Source organism: Argiope bruennichi, chromosome 10, assembly GCF_947563725.1.
Source record: "Argiope bruennichi chromosome 10, qqArgBrue1.1, whole genome shotgun sequence".
NCBI lineage: Eukaryota > Metazoa > Arthropoda > Arachnida > Araneae > Araneidae > Argiope > Argiope bruennichi.
In genome coordinates this window covers 29,392,414-29,412,978 of record NC_079160.1, presented here as the reverse complement: position 1 = coordinate 29,412,978, position 20,565 = coordinate 29,392,414, and the positions used below count along the sequence as shown (strand labels likewise).

The following is a 20,565-nucleotide window of genomic DNA, read 5'->3' as shown; positions in this document are numbered from 1 at the left end:
AAATTACATTGATTTGCAAAAAAGAAATCAGTTGCATTCGTCATAACATATAGTATAGTCTAGGAATCTTAACTGAAGGCATAAGCTGTTAAGTGATCTTACCCCAGGTCCATGTACAACTGCCTTTGGTAGCCCGGTTGTTCCCGATGTATAGTTTATAAAAACTGGATGAGTGAAGGACACTTGTTCAAACTGCATCGGAGGAACTGATCCGTCTTTTCCACGACCAAGCTCAAGAAATTCCTTCAAGAATATACTAGAAAAATTTTAAACAAATTTCTCACACATGAATATATTAATAACAAATTCCTTCAAGAATGTACTAGTAAAATGTAAAGGATATGTCTCGCATATGAATAATAGGATATGTCTCGCATATGAATATACTAATATGAAATTCCTTCAAGATTATACTAGAAAAATTTGAAAGAAATTTCTCTTACGTAAATATATTAATAAGAAATTCCTTGAAGAATATACCAAAAAATTTTAAAGGTAATGTCTTGCACATAAATATATTAATAAGAAATTCTTTCAAGAGTATAAGAGAAAATTTTAAAAGAAATGTGTCGAACCTGAATATATTAACATATTTAGGAATTTTTAGCATGCATATATAAATACATGAAATAAATAAATTCCTGATTAAAGAGAGAGAAACTAGACAGAACTAAAATTCTAATATACTGCAAAGTCAATAAGGAACATTGCTTATTCGTTGTTTGTTTTCTATTTTGTTTCTTTGACATTTTGCAAATTCGAACGAAATATAGTGCTCTCTTCAAGGAACAAAACAACCAAACTCTTCTTGCTTTTATTGCTTAATTTTTTTTATTCAGAAGTTTAAATATTTCCTCTATTTGAGCGAAATTTCTCAAAATAGGCAATTTAATATCATCTATAATACTTATTTTAACATCTAAAATTAAATTCTTTGAAAGATAGCAAATTATATCTTTTTTTAAACAGTTTTATTTCTATCAGATTTTTAAAAAATGGGGGGGGGGACTGCAGATATTAACCAATACTTTACTTCAACTCTTTATTGGACTCCTTTTTGACTAATTATGTTGTTAACCATAGATTACGAATTAGCTGAATGTATTTAAGTCCAGAGTATACATAAATTCAGGCAAGTAAAGCTAAATGGGCTCTAAACTTCATTCAAAGAAAATTGTTGTTGGATATGTCATTACGTATATTTTAAAATCTTCTTTATAGATCTCAGATCTAGTAGTAGTCTCAGAAGAAGTTCGAAATCATGTTCATGCTCACGATATGAATGTTGAGCACTTTTTATACAATGGAAGACAGCATTGTCATTTATGAAATACTATAAAATGTCAGGTAAAACTGCAATAAAACGCAGATGTGAGGCATTATCACTTATGACTGTAAAATCTTGGGAAACAAATTCGACATTGGCAGAGTAAACTGGATCAATAAAATGTCTCCATGATCCTTGAATAAATCCTAGCTATATTGTTGAATAAATCTTAATTTTTTTAAAAAAAATCTTCTTTATAGGATTTGGATCTGGTTGTGGTCTCAGTAGAAGTTTGGAATCAGGTTCATGCTCACGATATGATTGTGGCGCATTTTCTATACAATGGGTGATATTATTGTCACATTGCAAGCATAGAAAATTGCAATATCTCAGGATTGAGGTATTATCACTTAGAACCATAAAATGTAAGAGAGCAAATTCAACATTGGCTGAGTAAACTTGATCAACAAAAGGTTTTTACAAACCTTGAATAAATCCAGCTTCCGAAAATACCTAAGATCACGGCTAAGCCAACAAAACAACGCTCATTCTTTAACCCCCCCTCCCTCTTGAACGTTGACAAAATAAGATATTTCATGGTTACATAGGGCTAACTGATTATCTCTCAAGCAAAATAATGAATCCACTGTATCAACATCTTCCTAACATCAGCTGACCGCTATGCCATTTCAAACATCTCTTACGGTGGACTTTCCAGCTTTCTGCAGAAATGATTCCCATGAGAATATGTCATTACTTATATCAATTACCTGTTCATTGTTAGAGTAAAATCTGTTCTGAATTGTAGTCTTCTACTATTTGCTGCATAATAAATTACCTTTCCAAGCGTAAGATGTCAATGATTACTGGCTTTATTCATTGTGTTTCATGCAAATTTATGCCTTTTTATAATTGGAGTGGTTTCTAACTATTTGGATATCTCATTTTTGAGAAGTCAAACAATTGTTTTGACAATCGTAGTTCCAGTTAAATGATGTCAGAAAGTAAGATATTTTTAAATAGAGATCATATATTTTCTTGATTCATGGTATTCCATACAATGTAACCTATTTAACAATGGCAATGGTTTCTAACTATCTGGATATCACATTTTGGAGAAAAACAATAAATTATTTTGACAATCTTGGTTTCTGTCAAACGTGGTCCAAAAATAAGGCATTTTTAAATAGAGACATATATTTACAGCTGCTAAACGAGAACTATGTGTTATTGTTGCCCAATATTAAGCACTTCAAGCATCTCATCTTTCGAGAAACCAGAAAATTACTTACTTCTGGCATCGTGGCTCTCAGTGAATCTGCCTTTAATTAAGTAACAGAATTGCAACTTCTATGTCAGCAGCTGTACGAAACTCACTTTTGAGGATCTACAGCTGCTAAACGAGATTTCTTTGAAATAGAGACGTCTTTCGTTTATCAAATTTTTTTCCACATTCTCTAGGATTTTATTTCGATCTTTCACATTCGGTGATTCACATCAGTGAGTCACTCCAAACTCACACGGTCCCAATAATTTCGCATTATTTCCTCTATGGTATATTTTAGTATAAGCTTTCCTGTATTTTCAAGTGATTAGTTAATACCTGCAGTCATTTTAGTACCAATTATTCTATTTAACTACTTCATTTTCTAATGTTTCAAGATTTTCTTTTAGATGCCACGATGATACTTTAACTGCGACTTTCATTAATTAAAGAAAATAATTTATGTTAAATTATATGAATTATATGATTTATGTTAAATTATATGAATTATATGATTTATGTTAAATTATATTGATAAGATATTCTATCTATTCCCTTCAATCTGTTGAACAGAAAAAGGAAACGTTGTCATTATATCTATATATGGTATCTTGATACCGTATAGATATAATGGTATCAAGATACCATATACAGATCTAATGACAACGTTTCCTTTTTCTCTTCAACAGATTGAAGGGAATAGATAGAATATCTTAATAGATAATTAATAGTTGACATGTTAAAATATAACATTTTATTAAAGTTTTGCATTAAAATGTTTAACTAAAGTATTACTCGTTTGCTTATCAGAGTTTTAATTAGCTTATATAAATTTAAAATACCCATTTTTTATGTCACTAATGTCTCTAGAATGGGAATCTTCCTTATATTCCACAATAACCACCTTTTCTAAGGTTGGTAAACCTAAAAAATAAAATAAAGATTGAGACATTCAAGTTTAGCAGTTTTCTCACATACATAACGTCAAACCAAACAATCAATTCTACATTAATTTTACTGAAATCAAATACTTTTAATATTTATTAGGTAAGTGGATAAAATTAAAATAATAAGCAATTCATTGAAAAATTTAAAAAGATTTTTCCAAATACAATTACCATTTTTGCTTAAACAGTTATATTTTTAAAATTTATTTCTAAATAATTTTTATGGTTGCGACTATTATATTTTGCCATGAAAACTTTAGTTAATTTCGAATTTCATGAGAACGGTGTGATATCTAAAAAAACAAAGATTTTCATTTATGTGTTTATATAATCCCTCGGGGAGCACCTCGAAATGAGGATGAGATGCTTCCGGCATGGTGGCTAGATCTCGCCACCCTGGAGGGTACACAAATAGGTGGGGGGTATGACGCCTCTCATCGATGATGGAACGTACTTCCTTCGGGGAGGGATGTACCGTGGCCGGTGAGGGCCCTTAGGACTCAACCACAGTTCCCGCCAGTGTTGCTGTTGCGGAGGTCCAGTCATACAGCATTATGGTTAAAATCCGTGTGCCTTCGTGGCGGGTGTCAATTGGTTGACTTATGTGTTTATATATAGCTGACTATTTTTTTTCTCTGAAGCCATTGAAGCTGTAAAAAATGTGATGATTACCAATATATTGATGATAGTTCCTAATTTAAATATTAATAAATGCAAATTGATTTCATAAATATGTTTAAGCTCTGTGGTATTTTAATAATGATTTTTAATCAGATTTCTTTTATTTTTTGGGGAAAATATTCGCTGATTGATTGTTTTGTCGTTCTATTTATTTTCAATACTTTTAGGGGAAAAATTTGTGATTTTTTATCTCTTGCTCAAATATCATCTCAAAAAACAAAATGGAATCCTTTCGAATTATAGGAATGGCAGTCCCCATGGAACAGGAAAATTCCCTTACACTTCTCTACCTCATTTCGAAACGCAGTTAGATTGTCTATATGGCATATCTCTGTTCAAATTATATTAGTGAAGAAATTCCAGATCCAAAGCGAACACATTTATCTGTATTTATATTAGAGATAGAATTATGAATGCTCTTAAAAGACAAAATATATATATAAAAAAAGACTTCTCTATATATCGTAAAGTTATCTATGTTTAACTTGCTTCAAGACTTTGAAGTTTTACGTATGAAGGATTGCCATAATTTATTTTGTGTTAAGTGACATATAGAAGTATTATATCAAATGTAATATTTCAGAAAAAATAACAATAGTCTAAATTTACTTTTAGTAAGAAATTCAAAAATTTATCAAATGGCGATCAAATATCTGTATTTAAACAAATTTAATTTTATACCACTACAATTGGCATTGCATATACCATTTTAATCAAAGCTTGTGTATTGTTCTTATTTATGTGTCTATATTGCATATTACTGTTATCTTCTCTAATGTATTGTATATTATTCAAAAATATTCCAGCACAATATTTCTAATCCTTACTATGCAAACGATTTTTTAATCTTCTCTAAAATATTGTATATTATTCAAAAATATTCTAGCACAATATTTCTAATCCTTACTGTGCAAACGATTTTTTTATCTTCTCTAAAATATTGTATATTATTCAAAAATATTCTAGCATAATATTTCTAAACCTTACTGTGCAAACTATTTTTTTATCTTCTCTAAAATATTGTATATTATTCAAAAATATTCTAGCATAATATTTCTAAACCTTACTGTGCAAACTATTTTTTTATCTTCTCTAAAATATTATATATTATTCAAAAATATTCTAGCAAAATATTTCTAATCCTTACTGTGCAAACGCTTTTTTTTAAATTAATTCAAAATTTCCAAACAAAATTCTTTGTAATATATAAAAATAAAAAAATTACTCAAAATGTTTGCTTCGAAAACAATTAAATAATTATCGAAAAACATTTTTTTTCCATTTCATTTACTTGATATTCACAAAAATAAAAAGTTTCAAGAAAATAAGAATTAAACTCTAGATAGGTCATATTTATAATAATTAAAACTACAGATTAATACATTTAAATATCTGAACCAGAAATAAATGTTTATTCTGTAGGTTTGAATAATTTATTATCAATTTGGGCATTAAATAATTAGAAAAATTAAACAGATTTAGAATCTTGAAGATTTAAACTAACTTAGGGTTTACATTGTCTTGCATTCTTTCTTATATAAAGCAAAGAAAGAATGCAAAATAGTATAAACCCTGAAAGACAAATATCTAATTTCTATAATCACATATTTTCATAATTATAACATGATTATAATATTTCAACGAATGTATTAAAATTATTTTTAATTCATCCATTTTTTTGACGTTTAATAATGGAATCATTATTTTGAAATTTAGCTTTTAATATCTATATTACACGAACCAAGAACATTCTGTTCCAGAATATTTCAGTATTTTAATAAAAAAGCATCATACATTAAAGTTATTAGACTATAACGATTATTTTAAAAGCATTAATCTACAAATTAATTATTTTAATTTTATATCATAATACTGAAATAATATACCTTCAGCGATTTCTTTGGTTTTTGGGAGCATATCAATGATTTTCTTTTCATGAGGTATCCGATCGACCGTTATGAAACACTTTGGACCAACTTGAGCGAATCTATTAAGTGCTGCCTGTTGAAAATGATAATTTTTCGTTTCAAATGTATCTAATAAATGCTTATTTTTCATTAAAAATTATTAAGTCAACAGCTGCAATAAAAGAAAATAATCTTTTACTAAAAAATGATATGTGAAATCTGCTATGATTTTATAAAACACATATTACCGTACTTATTTTAAATTCTAGATACATGTGTTCGGTATTACAATTTCCAAAGTTCAACTGATTCTAATATAATATTTGCAATTTAAAAAGATTTATTGTGTTTTAAAATTATCAAATAAATAAAGAAATTAGGAACTGCTGCATTTTTTTATCTATAGAAGGAATAATAATTTAAATAATATTAACCCTTAACTGGGGACATGCGGTCTGTGAGAACACTAGCGAGGGATTTTCGGTCACCCTTATTCTATTTTTAGCTCAATTGAATGGATTGACCCTGTAGCTTCCTGCTTCGTGATCTTCAATACACGTGCACTTTTTCAACCGATTTCAGCGGATGCTTTTTTTAAATAATTCAGTTATTTCTTTGAGCGCAGTCTCTAAGACCGCACTCCCTGTTAGTGTCCCAGTGATAAACAAGGCTTAGTAGATGGCGCTAAAACTTGGGCCTCGAAATATCATCGAATTTACTGATCCTATTATGACGCAGTGCTCCAGACACTTTTAAATGAAGCAGAAAGTGATTTTAGTGATAAGGATAATTGTACAGAAGAGTTTTTCGATGAAAGTGGGCATTCAACCGATTCTGATATGTATATTCAAAAATAATTAATTTTTCTAGTGATAATGTATTTTGAAAAATTTATAAAATATATTAATATACCAAGATTATATATATATATACACACAAACACAGATTTTGTAGGGTGATTTTTATGCTAGTTCTTAACCTGTATGTTTAAAATGCCCTAGAAAACCATGCTATGAAAGTCACACAAGCCGATAAAAAAAAAAGGCCAATTTTACCCATTGTCATTTTTTTTTCATATAATTGTTGAATTTTACATTATATTGTCTTCTACATACCTTCATATACTGTAAAAATAAATATGATTTAAAAAGTAAAAAATTTTTTTCCAAGAATATTATTTATTGTAACATGTAATTGGAGAAGAAAATGTATGCTCCAACGCATTTACTTTTTTCAATGATAATATATTTTGAAAGATTTCTAAAACATATCTATATATATCAAAAAAAATATCTGCAAAATATATTGGCAATTTTTCATACTAATACATTCATTAGAAAACTTAATTTGAGTGTAAATGAAATGCGGTCTCATAGACCGCACCTCCCCAGTTAAGTCCTAAAATTCACCTCCCCAGTTAAGGGTTAATTTTGGAAAATTTCATTTTATCTTTTACATGAAGAAAGCCGAGCCTTCTATCACATCTATATCAATACTGAAAGTATTCTAGTGTGCAGAAATGTCTATTGGGAATATTAGGAATGCGTATGTCATTGTATGTGGTTTTGGCTAAATTAAATTTATATTTGAAAAGAGTTTTGCTGAATTTCGGCAATGTTTCTAAGTATTAGTGTCTGCGCATCTTAATCTATTTTAAATTCGAATGTCTTTGAAATTATATTGTTCTTTAATCAAATTATTTTTATTGTTGATTTTCGGGCTTGTAAAATAGTTTGTTCAGAAATTATGCTTATATCAATGCATATTGATAAATGTGACTTAAATATAATTTTTATAATTAGTTGTTCCAATAATAGAAACTATTTTTTCAGCAAAAGTAACAATTTATATCCAAAACTTAGGAAGATTCTTAATGTAGTATCTACATTAAGTATCTACACAAGTAGTACCTACACAATACAATCATAATAAAAATCCCAGAATACCTACCGTAGCGCCTAACATTGGCACTGCTGCTGCCCATACTGCTCCGATACTGAGAACAGCAATCATGGCAATGACAGCTTCTTTTCTGTTAGACATTTGGCCTGAAACAAATAGCAATTATTGGTAAAGTGAAAGATAACTATCAACATTATCTTATCGCAAATCTTTAAAAAAATACAGAATCAATGAATTAATTATTTCCCCTTATAGGCAGAATAAGCTCAACATTTTACAATGACTCTTAATTAATTAGATAAAATTATTTCGTACTTATAAACAAGTAAATTAGCTCTTGAAGTTTGCTTCTATTTGCTATTGACAGCAACGGTTTGAATTAACACTGAATAGCCATGGTATTGTGGTGAAAGCTTATAAGCCAGTAAACAGCTACTCTACCTGAGCAATTGCTTTTGTATCGTGGTCATGTTACTGGCCTGCGAACCTCAAGATCCAAGGTTCTATCATCACGCATCCCAATCTTCCACCTTGGTTACCTCGGACGATGAACCTTCAACCTTCGTACAGCTGTTGTGGCGCGATCGACCCGCAACCAATGTCGTCAGACTCACTTGACGCAGGAACCCAAACACGGTCGCCATAACGCTTGACGCTACTCAAATGGGTACAGGATCATTAGAATCAACAGCTAATATATCACCACTCAACAACCATATCGTTCGTCTCACCTCCGACTCACTGGAGGGAGAGTCTGTAGCGAATAGCTTATAAGCCAGTTAACAGCTACACTACCCGAGCAATTGCTTTTGTATCGTGGTCATGTTACTGGCCTGCGAACCACAAGGTCCCAGGTTCTGACCTCGCTCATCACAATCTTCCACATTGGTGACCTCGGACGATGAACCTTCAACCTTCGTACAGCTGTTGTGGCGCGATCGACCCGCAACCAATGTCGTCAGACTCACTTGACGCAGCAACGCAAACACGGTCGCCATAACGCTTGACGCTACTCAAATGGGTACAGGCTCATTAGAATCAACAGCTAATATATCACCACTCAACAACCATATCGTTCGTCTCACCTCCGACTCACTGGAGGGAGAGTCTGTAGCGAATAGCTTATAAGCCAGTTAACAGCTACACTACCTGAGCAATTGCTTTTGTATCGTGGTCATGTTACTGGCCTGCGAACCACAAGGTCCCAGGTTCTGACCTCGCTCATCACAATCTTCCACATTGGTGACCTCGGACGATGAATCTTCAACCTTCGTACATCTGTTGTGGCGCCATCTACCCACAGCAAACCAAAGTCGTCAGACTCACTTGACGCAGCAACGCAAAGCTGTCAGACTCATTTAACGCAGCAACAGCATCAGCAACCGCTCACCCACACACACGCTCGCCGCAACTCAAATACTCAAATGGGTACAGGCGCATTAGAATCAACAGCTAATACATCACCACTCAACAGCCATATCGTTCGTCTTACCTCCGACTCACTGGAGGGAGAGTCTGTGGTGAAATCTTATAAGCCATTTAACAGCTACGCTACCTGAGCAATTGCTTTTGTATCGTGGTCATGTTACTGGGCTGCGAATTACAAGGTCCCAGGTTCTATCCTCGCTCATATCAATCCATCACAGTATAAAGAATGGACAGTGCTAAATTCCTTTTGGACTGCATTTAACTTTGATAATAACATGACTTCTTCTATACAATGGATTCCGTAAATAGTCGAAAACATTGGAGAAGAAAATAGTAAAACAATAGTTCGGTAAATATTTTAAAAGTTTGTACGTATCTTTACAAAATACCAGTTTAAACTCTCTCAGATTAGATGGTAATGTTTTGGAATAGTAAATAGATCTTCCCACCATAATCGACACACAGATCAAGCATTCATACACGATCTTGCCATCAGCGTAATGAACAAGATTTTCCTTTGTGTCAGATCAGTCAATCCTTTTTTTTCACTTATTTAATTCCAACGTTGTTCTATTGCTATCTAATATCTTGATACTTTGCTATAAAATAGATTGAATTCTTGTTGCTCATGGAGAGTTAAAACTCATTCTTTACAAATTTCTTCTTATCGAGTCATTGGATACATTTTGGATTGCTTATGAGCAGTTCTTTGTTGCGTTGCAGTTCTTCTGTTACTGCACCAAATGCATGTCCAAATGCAGTTCCTTTGTTAATGCACCAAATATTATCCTGGTACTAAATCCGTTCTCAAATAATTTACATCCACAGTTTAGCTTTTAACTTGAATTATCTGACTATGTTGGAAGTTTAGTATTTAATGCAATGTAGTATTAAAAAAGTTACTAAATTATAGTTTTTAAGTATGCTGGGACAACTCCCCCCACCCCACACACAAATTTATAGTACTGTCAAAAACGTTCATATATTTTGCTTATCCTAAAGCAACCGATCCCCAATATCTATTGACTTTCTACATAAGGAGAATTTTTGTTAATAAAGAAACTGATATATTATGCCAACGCACATGCTACCTGGACGAGTCAAAATTTGAGTGAAAGATATTTCCATTATTTTGGCTATTAAGTGCATATTAGGAACTGTAGTATGTAGTTTTACGCATTTATATAATTGAAAATTTCGCAAATTTTAATATCACATTAAGAACTGAAAGATTAAAAGAAATTCATTAATTAAAAAGAAGTGATATAAAAAATATGAAACTCATGCATGTTGTTGCTCGAGTTTCATATTTTTTATACTTCTAATTTTCATACAATTCCTTGTCTTGCTAGTCCATTTGTGAGTAGTAAAGTTTCGCATTTGATGCTAATGATAAGTTTTTAAAGAGAATTGCATAGGTTGGAAAAGATGGAATTTCAGTGACAAATTTAAAAAAATGTATTTCAAACTTACATACAACCACGTCTCCTTTCTTCAAGCCTGATTTTCTGAATGCTGCAGCATATAATTCAGCTTCCTTATATAGCTGAGCATAAGTTACTGTTTCACTTTCTCTGCCTTCACCTGAAATATAGATTTGTTAAATACATTTTTTATCAACTACTCTCTGATATTAGAATTGAAAATTATCGACCATTTGGTACTTTAATTTTTACAGATATCTATATTTTCTAAGATTCAATAACCAGCTTTTTTCTCAGTTAAAAAAAATGAAAAAAAAGGGTCTATTTATTTAAAAATGGTATTTATTACCTAAAAATGGACAAAAGAATAAAATGAATAGAAATGGCTGAATGAATATATGTTTTATTCATTTATCTAAAAATGGATAAACATACGGCATAGAAAAAAATTAATATGAAATCAAATATAAATTTCGTACATAAGCTCAAATGGAAGATAGAATTAATAACGACAAATCAATCTTCATTAATCTGAGATAAGCTTTTAGCAATCTCTGTTATTTGAAATAAGAATATCAGTTATGGGACCTGATTATGATAAACATTCATTATGTATGTGGCATGTTAAATTCGTCAAGGCCAAACTTCTTGCCATTAGTGTGGTGTGGAAGTTCAAATAGGGAGCTTTTAACTCAACTCTCGTAATCGTCGCATAACCAAAGTTCAACATTTCGAAATCCTTTAAAAGATTAGCATTCGCCTGGCTTTGAAGAAAGAAGTTAGCCTCCTTTTATTCAATATAATCTATTCGAAATCATTTCCAGTTTCTTTTCATTGAGAAGCTTTTTATTCATTAACAGATACTTATTAGCTGTATTTTTTAAAGAATATTTCTTTTCCGAATTTTGTTGACTACGCATTAAATTTAATGACTATTGAAAAGATTAATTACATAAAAAGAAGAAATATAACTTCTAACAAAAAATTTGAGATCTATTCTTCTCAATAAGGAGAAATTGCATTCTGTTTAACCCATTCACTGCCAGACAAATTTAGAGCGTCTTGTTCTGGGTATCATGTTCAATCTAAAATTGCAGTACACATTACGAGATATCTCGTCGCCTGAAGTTTTGGTTTACATGCTTATTACGATATATCTCGTAGTTAGCGGTGAATGGGTTAAAAACTTTCAATTAGTCATTTCAAAAAGTCTCTATATTCTTAACTTTATATATGTCTAAAAACATTTTTCAGAATAAAAAAAATATTTCAATTTTTTTTTTATTCAATAAATATTTCAATATAAATTATCAATATTAAAATATTTTAATATAAAAAATTTTCAGAATAAAAAAAGTTTATTAAAACAGTTTTCACTTATGCAATACTTATACAATCAAAATATTGCATTATATCTCTAGGAGAGTTAATCATTTTATTTCCCAATTCCTTTTTAATAATATTTCCTCGAAAATTCATAATATTGCACATAACTGCAATCGAACAAAGTCTATAGACTCAGATCAGTCCTTTTAAATATCCAATAAATGTCATGTACAACGACGATTTTTCGTATATTTGTGGAATAAAAGCATCTGAGATATTGCATTCCTTAAGTACTTTCTGAAAAATAGAAAACAAACTGTAATAAAATTAAAACGAAGTATTTACCTGTTAATATCAAAGCTATGTGATCATCTCTATATTTCAGGTAATTTTCAGCGACGTTGACTTTTGCACCTTGAAACCACTCAGGGGAACTTTCTAGTGGGAGATTCAGATCTATAATCTAAAAATAACGAATAACTAAATAAATTGTAAAATAATTTTTATACAACATTTTTAAAATAATGTCATAAAAGTATAAGTGCAATATCATTCGCGTGTGAAAGTGTCACTTAAATATTTATATCAAATTAAAGCCAATTTAAAAATTGGACCAATATTTTTAATATCTCATATAAGAAAAATACAAAGAGAAATTAAGATAAGAGTCAAAAAGTTCTTGAATCTCTATATTTCAGAAATCCTTGAGTCATAGAAACACATTTTTTGAATTATGTCTATCTGTTTTTCTGAAAACACAATAGCTTGAATTAGATGTATAAAAATTAGATGTAATTACTTGAATTAGATGTATGAAATTCGGTCTGTAGTTATTACACTAGATTTGCAGATCTCTCCCAAATTTTTAATAAAATCCAGTTTCAGGAATTTTTCCTGTTTATCCGAATGCAAGCGAAAAAGGTAATTGCAATATGCAAAGTATATGCATGAATAAAATTTGGCATACAACCACACACAGCAAAATGCAAAGTATATTCATGAATAAAATTTGGCACACAACCATGCACAGCAAAATGCAAAGTATATTCATGAATGAAATTTGGCACACAACCATACACAGTAAAATGCAAAGTATATTCATGATTAAAATTTGGCACACAACCATGCACAGCAAAATTCAAAGTATATTCATGAATAAAATTTAGCACACAACCATACATAGAAAAATGCAAAGTATATTCATGAATAAAATTTAGTACACAGTTATGCACAGTTTGGTACAGTATTTAAAATAAGAATTTGTATCGTACTTTAAACTAAATCCGATGATAGGTTGACCATTTGTCGCCTGTACTTTCGCATACATGTAAACGCTATAATTCCAGTACGCTGCTACTTACACAGTTTTAAAATCAAAAAGTGTTTATCCTTAACTTCTTTGAAATAAATTTATCAAAAAATCGTATTGTACTCTCTAGTCTGTACTCTCATATCTATGTCTCATATTCGGTGAATGTACATACACTGGCTTCAAAACGCAACGATTAAGAAAAATGAAATTTGGTTTTTAATACTATTCTAAAATTATACTTCGGTGTTAAATTTTTATTTCAGTAGATCTAAAAACAGCGTGCACACTCAATTTTATACTCTATGACACAAAAAAAAGTTCATGTGTGGGACTCTGAAAATAAAAATCTGAGTACTTATGATTCTTGACAAAGGTCCACAATTATTATGCAGATGAGAATGGGACGTATCACCTTTATTAAAGTAAAATGAGAGAATCCAGTGTGAGTGTATATGTTGTATTAACAGATTCTAACTAATCACTGGTTCGATTTTACTAATACAAATCAGTGATTCAAAAGACAATGTACAAACTGCGGAGAAAGAAAGAAACCAAAAACATTAGAAAATATGACTGTTAACGCATGAAAGCAATAATAATAGCAATATTCATAACTGTGAATGGTTCTGATTTTAGATACGTACACCTATTGCACAATTAAAATATCGCCAAATGAAGTATTCCTACGTATTATTGTTCTTATAATTTATGCATTTTCTAGGTTGGTGTGGTCTAATTCATTTAATTGGCGATTCTTATAACATCTTTTTATGCTGTGTTGGCTTATTTTGTGGTGAATTCTGAATCATTTTGAAACACAGAAAGTAAAATCTTATTAAAATTCATATTATTCACAAACCTTTTCGTATTTTTTGGAGCAAATAACGCCAGCAAAATCCCACATCTCGGCCCATAACTCTGGAATGTGATTGATGGACCATTCATGCAAATCCCAATAGTTCTCTGCAACAATTAAAAGAGTGCATTATGATTAGAAAAAGGTTTAACAAAGCATTCAAAACTTTTTGCATTGGACTTATATTCAAAAAAAGTTTCTAAATTTTAATAAATTTTTATCGTAATCTAAACTTTAAATCTTTATAAATTTTAATAATTTTTTTTATCGTTTTCTAAATTTTTATCGCAACGATTCTTAAATCAATAAATTCTTTTAATATTCGCATTTTAACATGTTAAGCAGTTAGGAAGACAAACCCAAGGGCATACCATTTTTTTTCCGTCATGGGAATTTTTAAAAATAACGTGTATTACTTTATAGTTTACGTAGTTATTATTCATTAAAAATGAATCAAGGCTACATAGAAACACTTCAAATTTGTACAGTTTAGTTTCAAATGTTACGATAACGGCTACTTTTCTTATAAAGTAGACGTTGCACATCGTGCACTGTACATTTAAGTAATTTAAATTTTAATAATACCATAATTTGCTTGTTGAGTATTTGAGTGTTTTTTTAAATAGCTAACAATTATCTTGAGGAAGACAATATTATCAAAATATAGAGGGAAAATAAAAAGATCAACAACAAACTTCCTTTACTAGCACAGGATGTCCTTCTTTGACACCAAAACCACTGAAAGACATTTTGGTGATTATATATCGTCTAAATTTTCAATTTAAAACATAACCAACACGTGCAAATTGTGTTGTTTATTTAAGAGGTTTGATGAAAGAATCGGAACTTTTGTGTCTCGATCGTTGTTTTGCTTTATAAATGTGTCATTAATTCAAGAAATATCATACTGCGAAATAATTATTTCAATTTATTTAACTATCTTTTTATAATTGAAAATTGTTGATTTATATGTGTTTTAAATACGTCATAAAATATTTTGTGAAAATATATAAACAGAAAGTAAAAAGCGAATTTCTGTTATTATTTTAGATGTAAATAAATCCCCACTGAAAAGAAATTCCAAAAGTAAAACGAGTTAACAAAAGTTAATTCCTCGATTAACAGTTTAATGAAACAATTTACAACTTAAGCTTATTCGAAATTCTAAAATAACTTTGACTCACTGTTTCTTTTACTTATTTAAATTTTAGACGCATTTTAAATAAAAATATTAAATTAATTTCGAATATTTTAATTTTTTTTATCAATGTACAACTAATTTTCATTTTCTGGTATATTTCCGAATTTTAAAGAAAAATTACAATAGCATAAATGCTCAAAAGAAACTAAATAAAATAGCAGGTTGTTTTAGCATCTGGCAGAATATGTTAAATAATATCTTTAGAACAATATTTTGAAGAATACCTTTTTAAATACATACAAAAATAGGCAGGTTCAGTCACTGTCATATTTTGCATAGATTTAAATTTTCTACATATTTTTCTGAGTATATACTTTAGATTTCAAAAGAAAAATATAATTCATATTTTGAATGATAAGAGAACAAATGGCGCAACTGTGTACAAATTAATATTTTATTTTTTAAAAATACCTGTAAACATTTTCTTTTTTAGATGAAAATGCATCGTTATTAAAATGCCTTCATTTACTTCAGAATTAAACAATTTCTTCAGTTCAATGTTCATTTGGTTTGTGATTGCCAAGTCTAGGCTTCACTGCAAAAGTTTCACTTCCTTCCAAATGCAATATCATTCGCTATTGAATTTTTAATAGTAAAAAAAACTAGTCAAATTTTATGTCTGTCAAAACGCTCTGAGTGCAACAGGAGCACTGTTATTTTTCTGGAAAAAAAGTTTGACAAGTATGTCTCAGTCTAGATAAGATAATGCCATAGTCACTAAATTTATAGTCAAAGAAAAAAATTCATAAACTATGATTCCTCCTTATTATACAAGTAGAAAAATTTTAAATACTTTCAATTTTATGCAAATTTTTATGCATTTCTTTTTCTTAGGATCTTTTTCGTCTGAAATCGAAAATGTATACTCAAGAGCATATGTGTAAAAAGTTTGATTATGATCCAGCTGATAGATTTTGTAAAAGAGGTGCCTAAACAAGTCCTGGATATATCTATTCAATTTACAAAATCCTGTGATTTTTATAATTCTCAATATCGGGACTTTTAACTTAATGATTTGCATGCTAAAACTGCTTAATATAATACTTTTTTTTGTTTTCATGAATTTGTTTAAATAATTCCTAAAGCAGCGAACTTATTAATAAAAACACTTTGACAAAAAAAATATTTGAAAATTTCCATCTAAGCTTGCAATTATTATTTGAATTTTCGATGCATTATATTTAATGCTTTTTTTTGCCACTTCAATTACAATATGAATTCAATAAGATGCATGGAAACCGGATATATATATATATATTATGTTGTTGCCACAAAATTCCTGTCGAATTGTTGAATTAATTGTGTAAATGGCAGTATTTTGAATTAAGAGATTAAAACCCAAATTATTTAACTTGAAGCTTTATGCAAATATTTGAGACTCACCTAATTTGACGTTATATTTATCTTCTATTATCTTCTTGAACTTTTTCATAGCTTTGCCATATCGATCATCTGGCTTCCACATTACTTTAACATCAGCTAAACTGTAAGTGGCCATTTTATCTAAAAATAAAAATAATCACACTTTTAATTCTACTAAGCAATGGATAAATAATGCAGAGAATTCGTCAAATTCATCTTTTAATTAGATTGCACAGTAAAATACCATCTAGATACTATAAACTATTTCTTAAGACTGGACTTATAAATATCTGCACAGTTTCTCCGATTATATTTTCTTTAATTAATATTACTGAACCAAATTTGAAAAATTATGTATATGTTAGCTGCCTTTTTTAACCAGCTCTTCGTCTATCATATATATCAATATGATTAATTATTCATATAAAATAATTTTGATTAATTGCATGTTATCATAAAAAGAAGAAAAAATTACTTTAAACTATATAATAAGATAAAGTTTTCTCGTCTTTAAATTGTGCATGCAAAGTGAAGAGATAAATTTACGTATAAAACTGGTTAAATCCAGTTCTTGAGGCTGGGAACCCTATCAAAGATATTATTTTGAAAAAGAAATGGCTCAGAATTCTCTGCTGGAACAGGAAACCATCTCATAAAAAAGTTTTGTACAAATATTCTTATTAAACAGAAACTTAAATATATTTAATCAGAATAAATCTTCTATAATTACTAATGCTCCTTTTTCCCCAATATTATTAAAAACATCACAAAGGCAAATAAAAATAAAATATGCATTTATTTATTTTTATGTACGTAACCAAAAATAATTTATGTACTCACTGTTCTCATAGATAGATAGCATAACTAAACTAATAGATAACATTTTTACTAAAATTAATATTGAATATAAATTTACCAAAGTTATTTAATTAAGTGATCATTTATTAAGTAATTATTTGCAGATAATATGAATTTAAAAATGATCTTGGCCTTTTTATAGTATCATTAATCACCCCCTCCCACCCTTTCTTTCTTTGCAAGAAAAACAAAACGGCAAAATTTTCATATCCAATTTTTTTTTTTGTACTCCTTATTATAAATTCTTATTAAAAGCATATTATTAAATAAGTTTTTCTAATTTTGCAGCTCAAAGATTAATAAATTTAATGAACTTATTATTTTTCGATACAGAACTTTAAATAGTACATAGATAATAATACATAAATAATTGTAAATTACATTCCAAACTTCAAATTCCCTTCAATATCAATTTTTTTTCTAGTCATATTATGTTAAAATATTTTTAGGCTTGAAATTAGAATAAGAAAACGGATTCATTTAGCTTATTAGATATATTTAATTTGATTCATTAATTAATTTGGTTAATTAATAATTAAGTATCAAATCAAGACACATGATTTTGTGTAAAATAGAGAACTAAAGCATGTAAGTTTCTGCCTTTCTAAAAAGATTTCTCAGAACTTATGTCAACCTACATAAACTCATATAAAGATTGATAAATTTGGTGAGAAGCATACTTCCCACGGCCCTAGAAAGAGTTAAGTGTAAACTCCTCTTTAAGCAATATTTTCAAGAAATTGTAAAGGAGTGGAAAAATAACCTTTGAATACATTTTTAATTGACCTACCTTATCAAGAGGAAAGATGAATTGCAAGAAAATTATCTTGAATGTCAAGCTCGAGTACACAATACTATAACTAATTTCGAGGTGAAGCTATATATACATATCTTATCTCTCTCACTCACTTTAACTGAATAGAGAAACGTTTCACTGAGGTCACTGATAAGGTCTTGAAAAAACGATTTGTTTTGCGTAGAGAAGAGGGAAGAAAGATAAAAAAAAAACATAGCGCAAATGCTTGTATTATCTTATCTTATCAAATTGAGCGATGAATTATAAGAAAATTAACATGGACGTTAAATTCTAATGCAGCAAATTTCGAAATGAAGCAATGTATGTATATAAACTTCTTATCTCTCTCACTTACTCTACCTGAATGGAGAAACGTTTCATTGAGGTGGCAGATAATGTTTTGTTTGGTATACAGAAAAGAAACAAAATTAAAAATACAAATATTCGTGGGAAAAAACGATTACTAAAAGCGGTTTGCGAAAATGTTTTAATAAAAATACTTTTTTGAGTTTCTTTTTTAATTGAAAATATCTTCTGCTGTTATTTATGACTCTGTTGAAACAAAGAATAAATTTTGTACATTTTTTGTGCATAGATAAAGTCTGCTAAATATCAAACAGTCATTGTTTAGTAAATTATAAAGTATCATTTATTGATAGAAAGTTTTTTTTAATTACAAAATTGTATTTGTAGATAAACAGTGAATAAAAGGCTATATTTATTTTTATATACATAAAAAATTTATTTCAATTATCAAAAAGAATATAAAATTAAAAATCAATTCAAAGGTAGAATTAAAATTAATTTTTTGTTATATATATATATATATATATATATATATATAACAAAGTACCAAATATTGAGAAAAGGTCTAAAGTAAGATTTTTAATTTTTAAATAAGATCTAAAAAAATTGCTGGAAATTGATCAAATTTCTCAATTTTAACTGTAAATAAAATAAAAAAACACTGATATGAATCATATAAAAATAACAGATTTGACATTATCTTTTTCTTGACCGTTTGTCTTAAAACAGAGTTTTATACAAAATTTCTGTGCCAAAAATTTTCATCTGATGTAAAAAGGGAAGATGTTACATCATTCGACAAAACTTTGATACATTTGATTCGATAAAGAAGAAAGGGGCATGATTAGCTATTTAAACACAATTATCTGTTTATTTGTACAAAAATGAAGGGGAGGGGGATTTCAAAACATAGTCACATGAATATTAAGAAATTTTTTGATAAGGGATTTAGAGCTGTTGCAGAAGTTGCATATATTGAAAAAATTAAAACTAATAATAGATAGATATAAGTAAAAAAATCAATTCTAATATTATTAAAGTATGTAACTACGTTCGGAAAGATTTTTTTTTTAAATACTCTAAAACTTTGATGTTTTTAAATTTTTGCATAAAATAGGTTGAAAAAAATATCGGTGAAAATAAAATATACAGTAAAGGTCAAAAGTGTTTTTTTTAAATTTATAAAAGAGTTTTGTTTAAATTCTAATAAATATGGGAGTTTTCTAATTAAAACCAGGCATAAAGTAAAAATCTTTTAGTTTAAAATGTTTATCAAATGATTTGCTTAAAATCTGCTAGATAACTTAATAATTGTGTTTCCTAGTTCCCGAAGTAAAAATGAAGCTCTTTTTTAAACTAATCTTTAAATATAGAGGTTCAAATGATAAATAACATGAAAATTTCAATTTTTCCCCCGTATCTTAAAGCAATAAATCAATTATAGAATACTTTTTTTTAAATTAATGAGCCTTGTTCTTTAGTTTATTATATTGAGCAGCAGAAATTATTGAAAATTTTTTAGACCAAATTTGATCAAAAGATATCCATTAGATTTTAATTTGGGATGTTTTTAGTAAGAAAATAGAATTTGGGAAATCGGAAAATTTAGAATTTAGAATTCGGAAAATAGAATTTAGAATTTGGGAAAATAGCGTGTGAAGATGAGAAATAACATTCAAATACATATTATGCAAAGAAAATATTCAATATATATTCCCAAAGAATAAT

At 28.9% G+C, this 20,565-nt stretch overlaps 1 protein-coding gene across 1 annotated transcript in view; it reads right to left on the bottom strand.

Annotated features, from left to right (window-relative positions):
• The window catches only part of LOC129988667 (acetoacetyl-CoA synthetase-like), a 39,807-nt gene extending 21,153 nt beyond the window's left edge, over positions 1–18,654 (bottom strand). Inside the window, exons 1-9 of the mRNA XM_056096936.1 lie at positions 18,526–18,654; positions 16,899–17,018; positions 14,318–14,421; positions 12,492–12,609; positions 10,870–10,980; positions 8,017–8,114; positions 6,046–6,160; positions 3,374–3,455; positions 103–256 (exon numbers count right to left, since the gene is read on the bottom strand). Of these exons, the coding sequence (XP_055952911.1) occupies positions 103–256; positions 3,374–3,455; positions 6,046–6,160; positions 8,017–8,114; positions 10,870–10,980; positions 12,492–12,609; positions 14,318–14,421; positions 16,899–17,013 (897 nt within the window). The 5' untranslated portion in view covers positions 17,014–17,018; positions 18,526–18,654. The remainder of the gene's footprint in view (positions 1–102; positions 257–3,373; positions 3,456–6,045; positions 6,161–8,016; positions 8,115–10,869; positions 10,981–12,491; positions 12,610–14,317; positions 14,422–16,898; positions 17,019–18,525) is intronic.
• Positions 18,655–20,565: the final 1,911 nt, after the last annotated feature.